The sequence below is a fragment of the Anomaloglossus baeobatrachus genome, chromosome 2, assembly GCF_048569485.1.
Source record: "Anomaloglossus baeobatrachus isolate aAnoBae1 chromosome 2, aAnoBae1.hap1, whole genome shotgun sequence".
NCBI classification, from domain to species: Eukaryota; Metazoa; Chordata; class Amphibia; order Anura; family Aromobatidae; genus Anomaloglossus; species Anomaloglossus baeobatrachus.
Window position 1 is genome coordinate 428584827 of NC_134354.1, and position 14071 is coordinate 428598897.

At 45.2% G+C, this 14071-nt stretch overlaps 1 protein-coding gene across 1 annotated transcript in view; it reads left to right on the forward strand.

Moving 5' to 3' along the window:
* The first annotated feature begins 1425 nt into the window (after window positions 1–1425).
* Window positions 1426–14071, forward strand: part of LOC142292410 (uncharacterized) — a 31968-nt gene continuing 19322 nt past the window's right edge. The window contains exons 1-2 of the mRNA XM_075337757.1: window positions 1426–1452; window positions 5829–6128. Of these exons, the coding sequence (XP_075193872.1) occupies window positions 1426–1452; window positions 5829–6128 (327 nt within the window). The remainder of the gene's footprint in view (window positions 1453–5828; window positions 6129–14071) is intronic.

The following is a 14071-nucleotide window of genomic DNA, read 5'->3' on the forward strand; positions in this document are numbered from 1 at the left end:
CTATATGAAAAGCTGAGGTAGATAAACAAAATAGTCAGTAAATAAATATACATATGCTCAGCATATATGAATTAATCAAAATAAATATATGTAGCATGGATCAACATGGGTTGATTTAAATAGATGACAAAAGATGGTAAATAAATATAAAGTGCCCGGTGCACTCAACCCTGAGCCATATAAGCATAATATAACATGTAATGTGACATAATTGCTGAGTGTATAGCATGAAAAAAACCATATAGCAAAAGGTAACATAGGGAAAATAGTGTATAAGACACCTATGGGGCTACAACATGTATAGGTACACAGCAATGAAGTCTATAAGCATAATTACATACCAGGGACCACAGGGAATCTCCCCAACGCACGTTTCGCTGTCTTTTTCAAGGGAAAAGGCCAGAAATAGAGAACTTTCATATGAAACTCGACAGTCTATTCTTGTTCTTAGAAATGAAGGGTATTCTATTGGAGAAATTGCCAAGAAACTTAAGATTTCCTACAACGGTGTGTACTACTCCCTTCAGAGGAGAGCACAAACAGGCTCTAACCAGAGTAGAAAGAGAAGTGGGAGACCCCATTGCACAACTGAGCAACAAGAAAAATACATTGTAGTTTGAGAAATTGACACCTCACAGGTCCTCAACTGGCAGCTTCATTTAATAGTACCCGCAAAATGCCAGTGTCAATGTCTACAGTGAAGAGGTGACTCCGGGATGCTGGCCTTCAGAGCAGAGTGGCAAAGAAAAAGCCATATCTGAGCCTGGCTAGTAAAAGGAAAAGATTAATACAGTGGAACCTTGGTTAACGAGAACAATCCGTTCTGGGAGTGTGCTTGTTAACCAAGTTACTCGTTCAGCAAAGCAAGATTTCCCATCATTGCAATGCAGACAATTTGTTCCACAACTTGTTAAATGTCCCATCCTGGTCCCCAATTGTGTCATTCCACACATGCACAAACACACAAACACTCACAAACACGTACAAACACACACAAATACACACAAACACACAAGCACGCACACTCACATATTATGCTCACCTTACTTTCCGTTCCATCGCCGGCCTCCTGGGACTTGCTATTCGCTAGTGCGGGCTGTGTATCGGGTTACTATCACGATGAGGGAGGAAGTTCTGCTGCCAGAGCGCTGACGTCAAAGGCAGGAGCCGCTTGCCTCTGGTCAGCGCGCTGCCTTTGAATTGCGGTGACAGAGGAAGTTCCTGTTTCGTCGCTATGGTTGCCGATGCACAGCCTATACCAGCGAATGACAGGACCCAGGATACCGGCGATGGAACTGAAGGTACACATATTATGCTCACCTTACCTTCCGTTCCATCGCCGGCCTCCTGGATCTTGTAGTTCGCCGCGAGGATTCCTCCCTCGTCGCGATATACCGGGGAACTACAAGAACCATAAGGCCGGCGATGGCCGAAACTGGAACTGAAGGTAAGGTGAGCATAATATGTGAGTGTGCGTGCGTGCTTGTGTGTTTGTGTGTGTTTGTGTGTGCTTGTGTGTGTTTGTGCGGACTGCAAGAGTGGGTTACAGCGTGGTGGATGTACAGAACCAGAAGTGTGTGCGGTGAGAATTTTGCTCGTACAGCAAAGCTTTCTCATAAACCGAGTTACCAATTTACAGAAAGCTTTGCTGGTTAAGCAAAATTCTCGTTAACTGGGTTACTCGTTAAGCGAAGTTCCACTGTATAGGCAAAAGAACACAGACATTGGACAGAGGAAGATTGGAAAAAAGTCTTATGGACAGACAAATCAAAGTTTGAGGTGTTTGGATCACACAGAAGAATATTTGTGAGACGCAGAACAACTGAAAAGATGCTTGAAGAGTGCCTGATGCCATCTGCCAAGCATGGTGGAGATAATGTGATGGTCTGGGGTTGCTTTGGTGCTGGTAAAAGTGGGAGATTTGTACAAGATAAAAGGGATTTTGAATAAGGAAGGCTATCACTCCATTTTGCAACGCCATGCCATACCCTGTGGACAGCGCTTGATTGGAGCCAATTTCATCCTCCAACAGAACAATGACCCAAAGCACACCTCCAAATTAGCCATGAACTATTTAGGGAAGAAGCAGGCAGCTGGTATTCTATCTGTAATGGAGTGGCCAGCCCAGTCACCAGATCTCAACCCTATTGAGCTGTTGTGGGAGCAGCTTGACCGTATGGTACGCAAAAAGTGCCCATCAAGCCAATTCAACTTGTGGGAGGGGCTTCTGGAAGCATGGGGTGAAATATCTCCAGATTACCTCATCAAATTAACAGCTAGAATGCCAAAGGTCTGCATAGCTGTATTTGCTGGATAGGGAGCATTCTTTGATGACAGCAAAGTTTGAAAGAGAAAATTATTATTTCAAGTAAAAGTCATTATTTCTAACCTAGTCAATGTCTGGACTATATTTTCTATTCATTATGCAAAGTATGATTTTTTTCATGGAAAAGACAAATTGTCTGGGTGACCCCAAACCTTTGAACTGTAGTGTGTATGTATGTATATATATTATAATATAATATAATTTTGGAAATAAAGATTTTCATATTATGTTATAAAATTATAAAAAAAAATTGAAATATAGTACCTGTGGAATCAAAATGTTTGCTGCACACCTAGATGATTTCATTGAGGAGTCTACTTTGTAAAATTGCCACTTTTGGGAAAGTGGGTAGGGGAATTTGGGGGAGGGCTGTGTCTGCTGCCTCGCATCTTAGGGGCTGTGCTAATGTGACATGACATCCACAAACCATTCTAGCAACATCTCCACTCCAAAATGGCATATCTTCCCATCAGATCTCTGCAGGGAGAGGGCCTACAATGTGGTGTCCGCACAGCGTCAGAATGATATCAACCTGCAGAATAACCCATATCTACAAGTAGTGGCTTTTACAGATTCCCTTTTAGGGGTTGAATTGATATATTGCCTGATACAACATACAGTTCTTTGCGAAGTATTCACCCCCTGGTCATTTTTTTTGTGTTTTAATATCTAACATGTTTTCACAGTTTTGTTTTTGTTTGAGGGTTTGCATTAGTTTATGCAAAGAATATGCCTTCAACTGTGAACATTTGGTTTTCATTTTATTGTGAAGTAAGCAACAAATAGAACAAAAATAACTAAAAGCTTTAGTGTGCATAACTATTCACCCCCCTAAAGTCAGTTCTTTCTACATGTTGCACAGGGATACCCATTCCCAAAGGCAAAACTGCTCCAACTCCATTGAAATTTGACTGTCATTGTCAGCCTGCTTCTCGCTCTGTATAGACGCTTTTCTGTACAGAGCAATGAAGCAGAGCTGACATTGCTCTCCCTGTGGACTACATCAGACTAAGGATTTTTTATAATAAAGATGGAGTCTCTAAATGTTTTTCTAATAAAAAAATTTCTATGTGTTGTGTTTTTTTTTCTACTGTTTACTAGAAATTCATGGTGGCCATGTCTAATTTGGCATGACACCATGAATTTCATGCTTAGTACCAGGTGAGAATACAAAGCTGGCATTAACCCCTTTATTACCCAGCGTTAGGGATGGGCGATCCCCCCGATGGTCGGGACTAGGGAGACTCGCCTGATCATGTTGTAAAGATCGGGATCGAGATAACACGATTTTGCGTCCCGATCACCGATCTTTGACTTTACAGTTATGGAATGGGACGGGGGGGATGTAAAATAAAGAATACAATTAATAATAAACATTGTCATTATACTTACAGGTCCCGCAACGTGTCCTGTTGTGAATACATTTTCCAGTTTGGGGCTCCCTCTTGTGGTCAGTGATGGCGGTGCAGTTGACTTGTTAACTAGCAGCCAGACACCTGTGAAGGACTGACAATCAGGTCATTCAGATTGGGCCTATATAACTGAGTAGTTTTTTCCTATTCCTTCCCGGTGCTCAATGTATCTCCTGTGTGCTAAGGACATTCTGAAACCAGCCCTTCTCTTTACCAGAACTCCTCTCAGATAAGTTGGTCTTTGTACCTCTGCTTATTGTTTCCACTTTCTTGTAGTTTTTTCTGTTTTGATACTAATGCTTAATTCCTGATTTTGCCTGTTTGGAGTTCTTGGTGGAGTTTGATCATTCCATGCTGGGAGTGTCTGTATACCTAGCTCCAGGTTCTGCTATGTATGGTGTTTTTTCATGCTTGGTATTAAATTTAGTCCCTAATTTATATTAGTGTTTTTTCGATCCCAGTAACACCAGCGTACTGACTTAGTGGGGGAGAGCCTGTGTCAGGGCTTTTCCATATCAGGCGTGCTGAGATATATTAGGGTTTTTACGGCTGCAGACAGTGCTCTTTCTTATCCTTTCCTATACAGATAGTTTGGGCCTCATCTTTGCTGAATCTGTTTTCTAGCTATGTATTGTGTTTTCCTATATCACCATAGTCTTTATGTGGGGGGCTATTTATATATTTGGGGATAGCTCCGAGGCAGATTAGCTTTTCTTATATTTCTCTCTGTAAGACTATTTAGTTCTCCGGCTGTGTTGTGGCGACTAGGTCATCGTAGGCACGCCCCACGGCCACTTCTAGTTGTGTGTCAGTGTTAGGTCTGCAGTCCGTTAAGGTTCCAGCCAGTCTGGTTACTTTTTGGGTTTCCGCATTTTTGTCCTTTTTCTGATCCTCCTCGGTCATTGAATCATAACAGTGTCCTGCAGACTATGTCTCTCGCCGCTTCTCCTTCCGAGTCCGATCATCGCTGTGCTGTCCGTTAACAAAAGGACCTTCCATGACGTCATAGCATGTGACCACTCACATGTGAATGTTCTATTATCTCATTAGCTATAGGCTGGTCACATGGCTATGACATCATGCTAGGTCCTGTCAGTGCATCTCGCCGGTACGCGGTGCTCACCCAAGCATCTCAGTACGCGATATACTCAGCGAGCGCCATGTACCAGCGAGATGCTCGGGCACATGCTCGGCTCCCCGTCCCTGCATGTCGGCGCTCTTTACAGAGTCAGCCCACATGCAGGGATTAGCTGCCACAGCCGGTGAATAGTAACCCACCCGTCAGGTTACTATGTCAATGGTGGCAGCGGTGATGTCACTGCTTACCAACCCGCAGCCTCTGATCACTCATTGAGTGATTAGACGCACGGGGAGCAGCAGCGTTCTTCCTCCCCCCATGCTTTGTGATATAGCAGAGCTGCATGGGTTGAAAAAGACAGAAGACCAGGATTGTGGAGGGGTGAGAGGGAGTAATAAACATGGAGTCCCTAAGTGTGTCTTTGTATTTATTTCTAATAAAATATTTTTTCTCTGTGTGGTGTCTTTTTTTTTGTTAACCTTTTATTGGAGATTCTTAATGGCTTGGCCTGACATTAAGAATCTTGGGCTTTATAGCAGCTTGGAAAACAAATCTGGTATTAACCCCTTATTACCCAGTGTGCCACTGGAAGAGTTGGATACAGCGCCAGAAGATGGCGCTTCTATGAAAGCACCATTTTCTGTGGCGGCTATGGACTGCAATTCGCAGTGGGAGGGGGGCCAAGAAAGCTTGGGCCATCCTGTGCTACGGAGAAACCCACATGTTTTTGTTTTTTTTTTTTTAATTATTTCATGAAATTCATGAAAAAATTAAAAAAAGGGCTTCCCTATATTTTTGGTTCTCAGCTGGGTACAAATAAGCAGCTAGGGGTTGGGGTCAGCCCATACCTGCCTGCTGTACCTGGCTAGTATACAAAAATATGGCGAAGCCCACATAATTTTTTTTTCTTCTGGCCATGAAATTGGCATTCGAGGAGTGGCGTCATTTACTTGAGGGGGCTAGGCATTCTTTTCAGGTTTATACAGATCATAAGAACTTAACTTACTTTCAGACTGCCCAGTGTCTAAACTCTCGTCAAGCGAGATGGCCGTTATTTTTCTCTCGTCTCCAATTTTCTCTACACTACTTATCTGGAGACAAGAATAAAAAGGAAAATGCCCTTTCTCGATCCATGATGTCTCCAGAGGAGGAGAGCGAAGAGCCTCGTCTAATTCTTTCATCTCAGTCCTTCCATACCGTCTCTCCTGTGACCCTGGATCAGATTCCTCAAGGGAAAACATACGTTCCTCCGGAAAGACAGAACGATATTCTGTCCTGGGCTCACAGCTCTAAGATAGGAGGACATTTTGGGGTAAGACGTACTCGAGAACTGTTAGAGAGGTGGTATTGGTGGCCACGTTTAGCTTCCAATGTTACCACATATATCCACGCTTGTAATTCATGTGCGTGCAACCGACCTTCATGACAACGGCCAGCTGGTCTGTTAAATTCCTTACCTGTTCGGATAGACCATAGGAGGTCATAGGTATGGATTTTGTAGGGGATCTTTCCAGTTCTCAGGGACATCAGATCATTTGGGTGGTTTCCGACCATTTTTCCCGTATGGTCCATCTGGTCTCCTTACGAGGGATTCCATCTTCTAAAGCCTGCTTTACATGTTACGATTTCGCATACGATATCGTATGCGATCGTAACCGTCCCCATCGTATGTACGGCACGTTCAATTTGTTGAATGTGTCGCACAAACGATTAACCCCCGTCACACGTACTTACCCGTCCATACGACCTCGATGTAGGCGGCGAACGTCCACTTCCTGGAGTGGGAGGGACGTTCTGCATCACATCGACGTCACGCGGCAACAGGCCAATAGAAGAGGAGGGGCGGAGATGAGCGGGACGTAAACATCCCGCCCACCTCTTTCCTTCCGCATTGCTGGCGAAAGCCGTGGGAGGCAGTTAAGATCTGTTTAATGTTCCTGGGGTGTCACACACTGCGATTTGTGCTGCCTCGGGAACATTGAACAACCCGACGTGCAATTCTTCAGGATTCAACGACGTGTATGTGATGAACGTTTTAACGTTCAATCGCAATCGCACGTACCTGTCACACACTACAATGTACCTTACGATGCCGGATTTGCGTCACTTACGATGTGACCCCGCCGACACATCGTAAGATATATTGTAGCGTGTAAAGTGGGCTTAAGGTGTTGGCCAAATTGTTCATAAAACATTTGTTCAGATTGCATGGTATGCCTGACCGATTTGTCTGGGATCGGGATCCTCACTTCGCTTCTAAGTTCTGGCAGGACTTATGTAAACTCCTTAACATCGAGTTGAACATCTCCTCATCCTATCATCCAGAGACTAATGGATTGGTGGAGAGTACTAACCAGACCCTGATTATTTATCTCAGGTATTTTGTATCTGCGAACCATGACGATTGGTGCTCACTCCTGTCATGGGCAGAGTTTGCCCTTAATAACTATGTAAATCAAAAAAGTCCGAGCAAGGGGGCACAACACAGTGAAATCTTAGGTGCATTGCCCCCTGGGAAATATGCAAATCAAAAAAGTCCGTGGCGCCTCTGTTAGGAGTCTCGACACAGAAACCAGCCAGATATACCTCCGGGAAGGACCCAGCCAACGAGCTCTTTTTAGGAGACCACCAAAACCACCATATTAAGTGGCCCTTTATGTCAATATCCAACTTTTTGACAAGTTTAAAGATATGAGAAGGGAAATACCAAGGCCAGGTATCCATCCACAGACAGCTGTTTCGGGGTATTGCCCCTCATCAGTGTGGAGTAGGATTCTAGCGAGGTGGGAAAAATGCCTAGTAGACCAACAAGACAAAACAACCACTGATCTCGGGGAAACCAGCCAGAGAAACAGCTGTCTGTGGATGGATACCTGGCCTTGGTATTTCCCTTGTCATATCTTTAAACTTGTCAAAAAGTTGGATATTGACTTAAAGGGCCACTTAATATGGTGGTTATGGTGGTCTCCTAAAAAGAGCCACTCCTTGGCTGGGTCCTTCCCGGAGGGATATCTGGGATATCTGGCTGCTTTCTGCGTCGAAACTCCTAACAGAGGCTCCACGTACTTTTTTGATTTGCATATTTCCCAGGGGGCAATGCAACTAGGATTTCACTGTGTTGTGCGCCCTCGCTGGCTGCCAGCAGTGTTTTCTCTGGCTGGTCTCCCCGAGATCAGTGGTTGTTTTGTTTTCTTGGTCTACTAGGCATTGCTCCCACCTCGCCAGAATCCTACTCCACACTGATGAGGGGCAATACCCCGAAACAGCTGTCTGTGGATGGATACCTGGCCTTGGTATTTCCCTTGTCATATCTTTAAACTTGTCAAAAAGTTGGATATTGACTTAAAGGGCCACTTAATATGGTGGTTATGGTGGTCTCCTAAAAAGAGCCACTCCTTGGCTGGGTCCTTCCTGGAGGGATATCTGGCTGGTTTCTGTGTCGAGACTCCTAACAGAGGCTTCATGGACTTTTTTGATTTGCATATTTCCCAGGGGGCAATGCACCTAGGATTCCACTGTGTTGTGCGCCCTCGCTGGCTGCCAGCAGTGTTTTCTCTGGCTGGTCTCCCCGAAATCAGTGGTTGTTTTGTCTTAATAACTCTGTGGCAGAGGCGACAGGACAGACACCTTTTATCCTCAACAATGGACAGCAGCCTCGCGTTCCTATGTCCTTTCATATATCATCCTCCTTGCCTGAGGTGTCAGATTGGGCATCTAATGCCAGGAAGGTATGAGATCAGACTCAAGAGGCTATTCAGGTCACTACGGAGGTCATCAAGACTGTGGCAGATCGCTTTCGCCGTCCGGCTCCTATATTCTCGCCAGGAGATTTTGTATGGCTCTCCGCAAGGAATGTGAAGCTGAGAGTGGAATCCTCCAAATTCACTCCACGCTTTCTTGGTCCCTATGTGGTAGTGAGGCAGGTGAATCCCGTGGTTTACCAACTGAAGGTTCCCGCTCACTTACGGAATCATGATAAATTCCATGTCTCCATGTTAAAACCCACACATCTCCCTCATGCCACAGAGGAGCGAACACCATTCACTGACTCACCTCAACCCAGCTATGCAGTTCGGGCTATTGTGGGCACGAAGATGGTTAGGGGTCGCAGATATTTCCTAGTAGACTGGGAGGATTATGGACCGGAACACCGCTTTTGGGAGCCAGAGGAGGCCATTGACGCTCCTGATCTTATTGCCGCATATTTGCGCTGCCGGGAGGGGGGACTTATAGAGGGGGGTACTGTCACGGGCCAAGATCCTGCCTTGCCTCGGCCGGATTCCTCCCCATCTGCTTCCCGGTCACGGCGTGTCACTCATCGGTCTGCTTCTCAGTCTTTGGGCTGAATTCTGTGTGGTTTTGGGACTAAGTCCAAAGAACAGAGCAACTGTGCATGCGTTAAGTAAAGTAACGGAGTTTTGCACTAAGTGTAGTTTAATCCGTTCTGAGCATGTCTGCACGTGGCAGCCATTCATTGGCTGTGGGTGAAATCACAGATGATGCAGGGATCACATGGTTCCCGGCGTGTGACGTGGCATTGCCTGATTGGCCGCAGGTGACATCACCGATGACTCGCTGGCGTCTGATTGGTTGTGGTGATGTCAGTGATGACGCTCTCTCATCCTATTGGTCCAGGTTCGGTCTTGCCCTGGACGTCACCATCTTGTGGGTGGTTCTTAGTTAATAAAAGACCCTGGAGCACACCGCACGTTGCTCAGTCGTTCTTGTGCATGCATGAGGTAGCCGCCCATGTATGTGCTCTCCTGCTGTACTACCATAGTGAATCGCTTCCCATACACTAGCGATACTGTACTGCCGCTTCAGCAGCTATCATTCCCTCTGCTCTGCATTGGCCAGTTAGGCACATTCCTCTGGAAGTGGGGTCTGGTTGTGGGTTGCACACAGGCTGTCAGGCAGGTGCAGGTAGTCAGTGTACCACCATACGGTGTGGTTAGCACCTGGTACACGCAGGTCAGTGTGGTTAACATTGAGCCAGGATACAGCTAGTATGGTTAGTGCTGCTGTTATTCATCTTTATACTGTGTATGTGTTTAAACACACAGTATTCTATACTTTACACTTTGCCTCTGTGAAGCAACAGAGGCAATATTATTAGAACCTCCGTGACTGTTAACGGGGTCCTTCTCCTATTAAACATAGGTGTCCTTTGTGACGTAACAAGAGGTTCACTTCCTTTTATACCCACGTGTCCGGTAGTCGCTATAAGTTTAATAGCGTACTACCTTATTTAACATCTATTCTAATTTACTTATCTCTGTGAACTTACAGCGACTACCTTAGTTCTGTTATTGCTGCAGCGGTCTAATATCACCGCTCGGTGGACCCTGGCTGTCTGAATATTTACCATCTAGTTTATGTCAGACAGCACCCCCGTAACACACACACACACACACCGAAAAAATCCTTTATCTTAAATAAAATAACAAAAAAGCCCCCTCTTTTACCACTTTATTAACCCCCCCAAACACACAGCTCCAATGTAATCCACACTGATCCAGTGGCATCTGTGAGCGAGTGCTCAATGCAGCTCTGTAAACTAAACTGCAGGGGTCACAACAGGTCATTCCTCACGGTCAGTAATGTGAACACATTACCACTTGCGATAACTGCAGTGTATCCTCACAGGGCCTTGCCAGCATCATCGACCGGCATTGAACCTGCGAGAACTGAGATCTAAGGTCCCGCAGGGTCACTGCTGTTTGAGAAATACTGTGGGGGGAAACACAAACATAAAAAATAAAGTTGTAATCTCTATCCCTCTATTATCCATCCATCTCTCTATCTATCCCTCTATTATCTATCTATTTTTCTATCCATTATCTATATATTTATCTATCTGTCTATCCATCTATCTCTCCATTATCTATCTATACATTCCAAATGTTTGGACACACCTCATTCAAAGAGTTTTCTTTATTTTCATGACTCTGAAAATTGTAGATTCACATGGAAGACATCAAAACTATGAGTGAAATACTTAAAAAAGTGTGAAACAACTGAAAATATGTCTTATATTCTAGGTTCTTCAAAGTAGCCACCTTTTGCTTTGATTACTGCTTTGCACACTCTTGGCATTCTCTTGATGAGCTTCAAGAGGTAGTCACCGGAAATGGTTTTCCAACAGTCTTGAAGGAGTTCCCAGAGATGCTTAGCACTTGTTGGCCCTTTTGGCTTCACTCTGCAGTCCAGCTCATCCCAAACCATCTCGATTGGGTTCAGGTCTGCTGACTGTGGAGGCCAGGTCATCTGGCGTAGCACCCCATCACTCTCCTTCTTAGTCAAATAGCCCTTACACAGCCTGGAGGTGTGTTTGGGGTCATTGTCCTGTAGAAAAAGAAATGATCGGGCAACTAAACGCAAACCGGGTCGAATAGCATGCCGCTGCAAGATGCTGTGGTAGCCATGCTGGTTCAGTATGCATTCAATTTTGAATAAATCCCCAACAGTATCACCAGCAAAGCACCCCCACACCATCACACCTCCTCCTCCATGCATCACGATGGGAACCAGGCATGTAGAGTCCATCCGTTCACCATTTCTACAAAGACACGGTTGTTGGATCCGAAGATCTCAAATTTGGACTCATCAAACCAAAGCACAGATTTCCACTGGTCTAATGTCCACTCCTTGTGTTCTTTAGCCGAAACAAGTCTCTTCTGCTTGTTGCCTATCCTTAGCAGTGGTTTCCTAGCACCTATTTTACCATGAAGGCCTGCTGCACAAAGTCTCATCTTAATAGTTGTTCTAGAGATGAGAAGGTGTGTCCAAACCTTTGGTCTGTACTGTATATAAGAGATGATTCCCCTACAGAAAACACACACTTTTTAGCTTAAAAGGGGTTGTCCCGTCTAGAATGACAAGTCTGCAGTCCGTCTATGTGTCACTCTATGACTTCAGACTTGTGAATCCTCCCAGTGCATTCATGGTGGTCAAGAATGCGATATGCAGACTCCCAGTCAGAACTCGTCTAGTAGGTATGGCCTCGCTTAATGCACTTGTACTGAGCGAGGTGGCGCCCCCTAAATTGGTCCTAGTTTGGACTCTGCATATCGCATACTTGACCGCTGTTCTCAGTGCAGAGACCGGAGAATCCTCGTAGCACACAGTGAGTGCACTGGGAGGATTCACAAATCTGCAGTCACACAGAGTGACACACAGAGTGACTGCAGACTTGTCATTCTAGATCAGACAACCCCTTTAATATTTGCTTCAAAATCTATTTTTTTAAATGTAAATGAGAGGGCTTCGGTGCACCTTTGGCGTGACCTATGCCTTGGTGCACTCTTATATTTGCATATGAAAGCCAGTCCCTTGTCTTGATTGACAGAGCTCACTTAGTAAGAGCGGTAAAATCAGACATACAAGCTGATATTAGACAGCACTCACTTTTACTATTGGAGCGCTGTCAATAAAATCAAAAGACTTTAAAATACAAATATGAGGGCGTAACAGTACACCGACACAAAGACCACACCAACGGTACACCAAAGCACAGACCACACCAATGGTGCACCAAAGCAAAGACCAGCCCAACAGTGCACCAAAGTGCCCTTATTTGCAGATTAACTAAAAGTAGATTTTTCTGCAAATATTAAAAGGGAACCTGTCACCAGATTTAGTGACTATAAGCTGCGGCCACCACCAGTGGACTCTTATATACAGGATGTTAGAATGCTGTATATAAGAGCCCAGGCCGCTGTGTAGAACATAAAAATCCATTTATAATACCTAAGGGGCAGTACGGTGCAGACTGGTAGGATGGGTGTCTCCGTTCTCCGGTACCGGCGCCTCCTCTTTCGGCCATGTTTGTCCTCCTTTTTCTCAAGCCTGGGTGCCTGACGCATCCTATGTCATCCAAACTAGCCGGTATTGAGAAGGGCAGGACCTCAATGCCGGCTACTGCAGATGATGTAGGACTGGTCATGCACACAGGCTTCAGAAGAAGGAGGACAAAGATGGCCAAAAGAGGAGGCGCTGGTACTGGAGAACGGAGACACCCATCCGACCAGTGTGCATCGCACCACCCCTTAGGTAAGTATTATGAAGTGATTTTTTCGTTCTACACAGCGGCCTGGGCTCTTTTATACAGTATGTTAGAATGCTGTATACAAGAGCCCAATGGTGGTGGCCACAACTTATAGTCGCCAAATCTGGTGACAGGTTCCCTTTAAAGAAGCACTCATTTTTTCCCCTAAACCTGGGTAAATGTTAGTGTAGTGTAAAGTCTGTGATAATTCATTCACCGATCACTGTTTTCTCATGTCCCCGACTCCATAATGACTTCACATCCACAGCTCGTCTCTGCAGACTTCCCTCTTCTCCGGTCTTCTGCAGCACATCTCACTATGGTGCCTTGAAAAATAACAATGTTATTATAATGTTCCCAAATAATAATAACCACAAATGCTGTGCCATAAATAACCCCTATGCTGTCGACTGAAGAAAATAACTGCTCCTCACTGTGCTCCTTGTAAAAGAATATTACTACACACAATCCCTTTTAATGTACATGACCTCCACACTATCCTCTCCTATAAAAAATATTCCCACCACACCATCCCCACTTATATACTATGACCGCCACACTGCCCCCTAATAAACTAAAAAGCTACACTGTCCTCCCTTATAAATTATACCCACCACACCTTCCTCAATTATAAAATATAATCTGCCCATTGTCCTCACATCATGCTGACCCCTCCTCACAATGTCCCATGCATACTGCCCCTCTCCATATGGGGCTCTCACACTGCCCTTCTCCATACTGAGCTTCCCATGCTGCCCCTTATTAATGCGCTCCAAATGCTGCCTGCCCCTTTTCCATAATGACACCTCCATGCTGCCCCACCCATCATACAGAGACCACCATGCTGCCCTACTCATCATACAGAGACCACAATGCTACCTCATGCCTAATGCTGAGCCCCCCCCCCCCCCACACTCTCACGTTTCATACTGAGTGCCCTACATTGCTCCACTCCATACTGAGCCCACCCATGCTGGCCCCTTTCCGTACTTAGCCCTCACACTGCCCCTGTTCATACTGAATCCCTATGTTACCCCTTTTCCATAATGAGCTCCCAATACTTCCCCTCTCCATACCTAGTGAGTTGATACACACGTCATTTCTGGGGTGGTACACAAGTAGGGTCCAAAACCGTCTCAAGTAGATGTAGAAACTTGGCACTCAAGATTAATGTGAATAGTGTTTTTTATTGTGAAGAACTTGTAGGA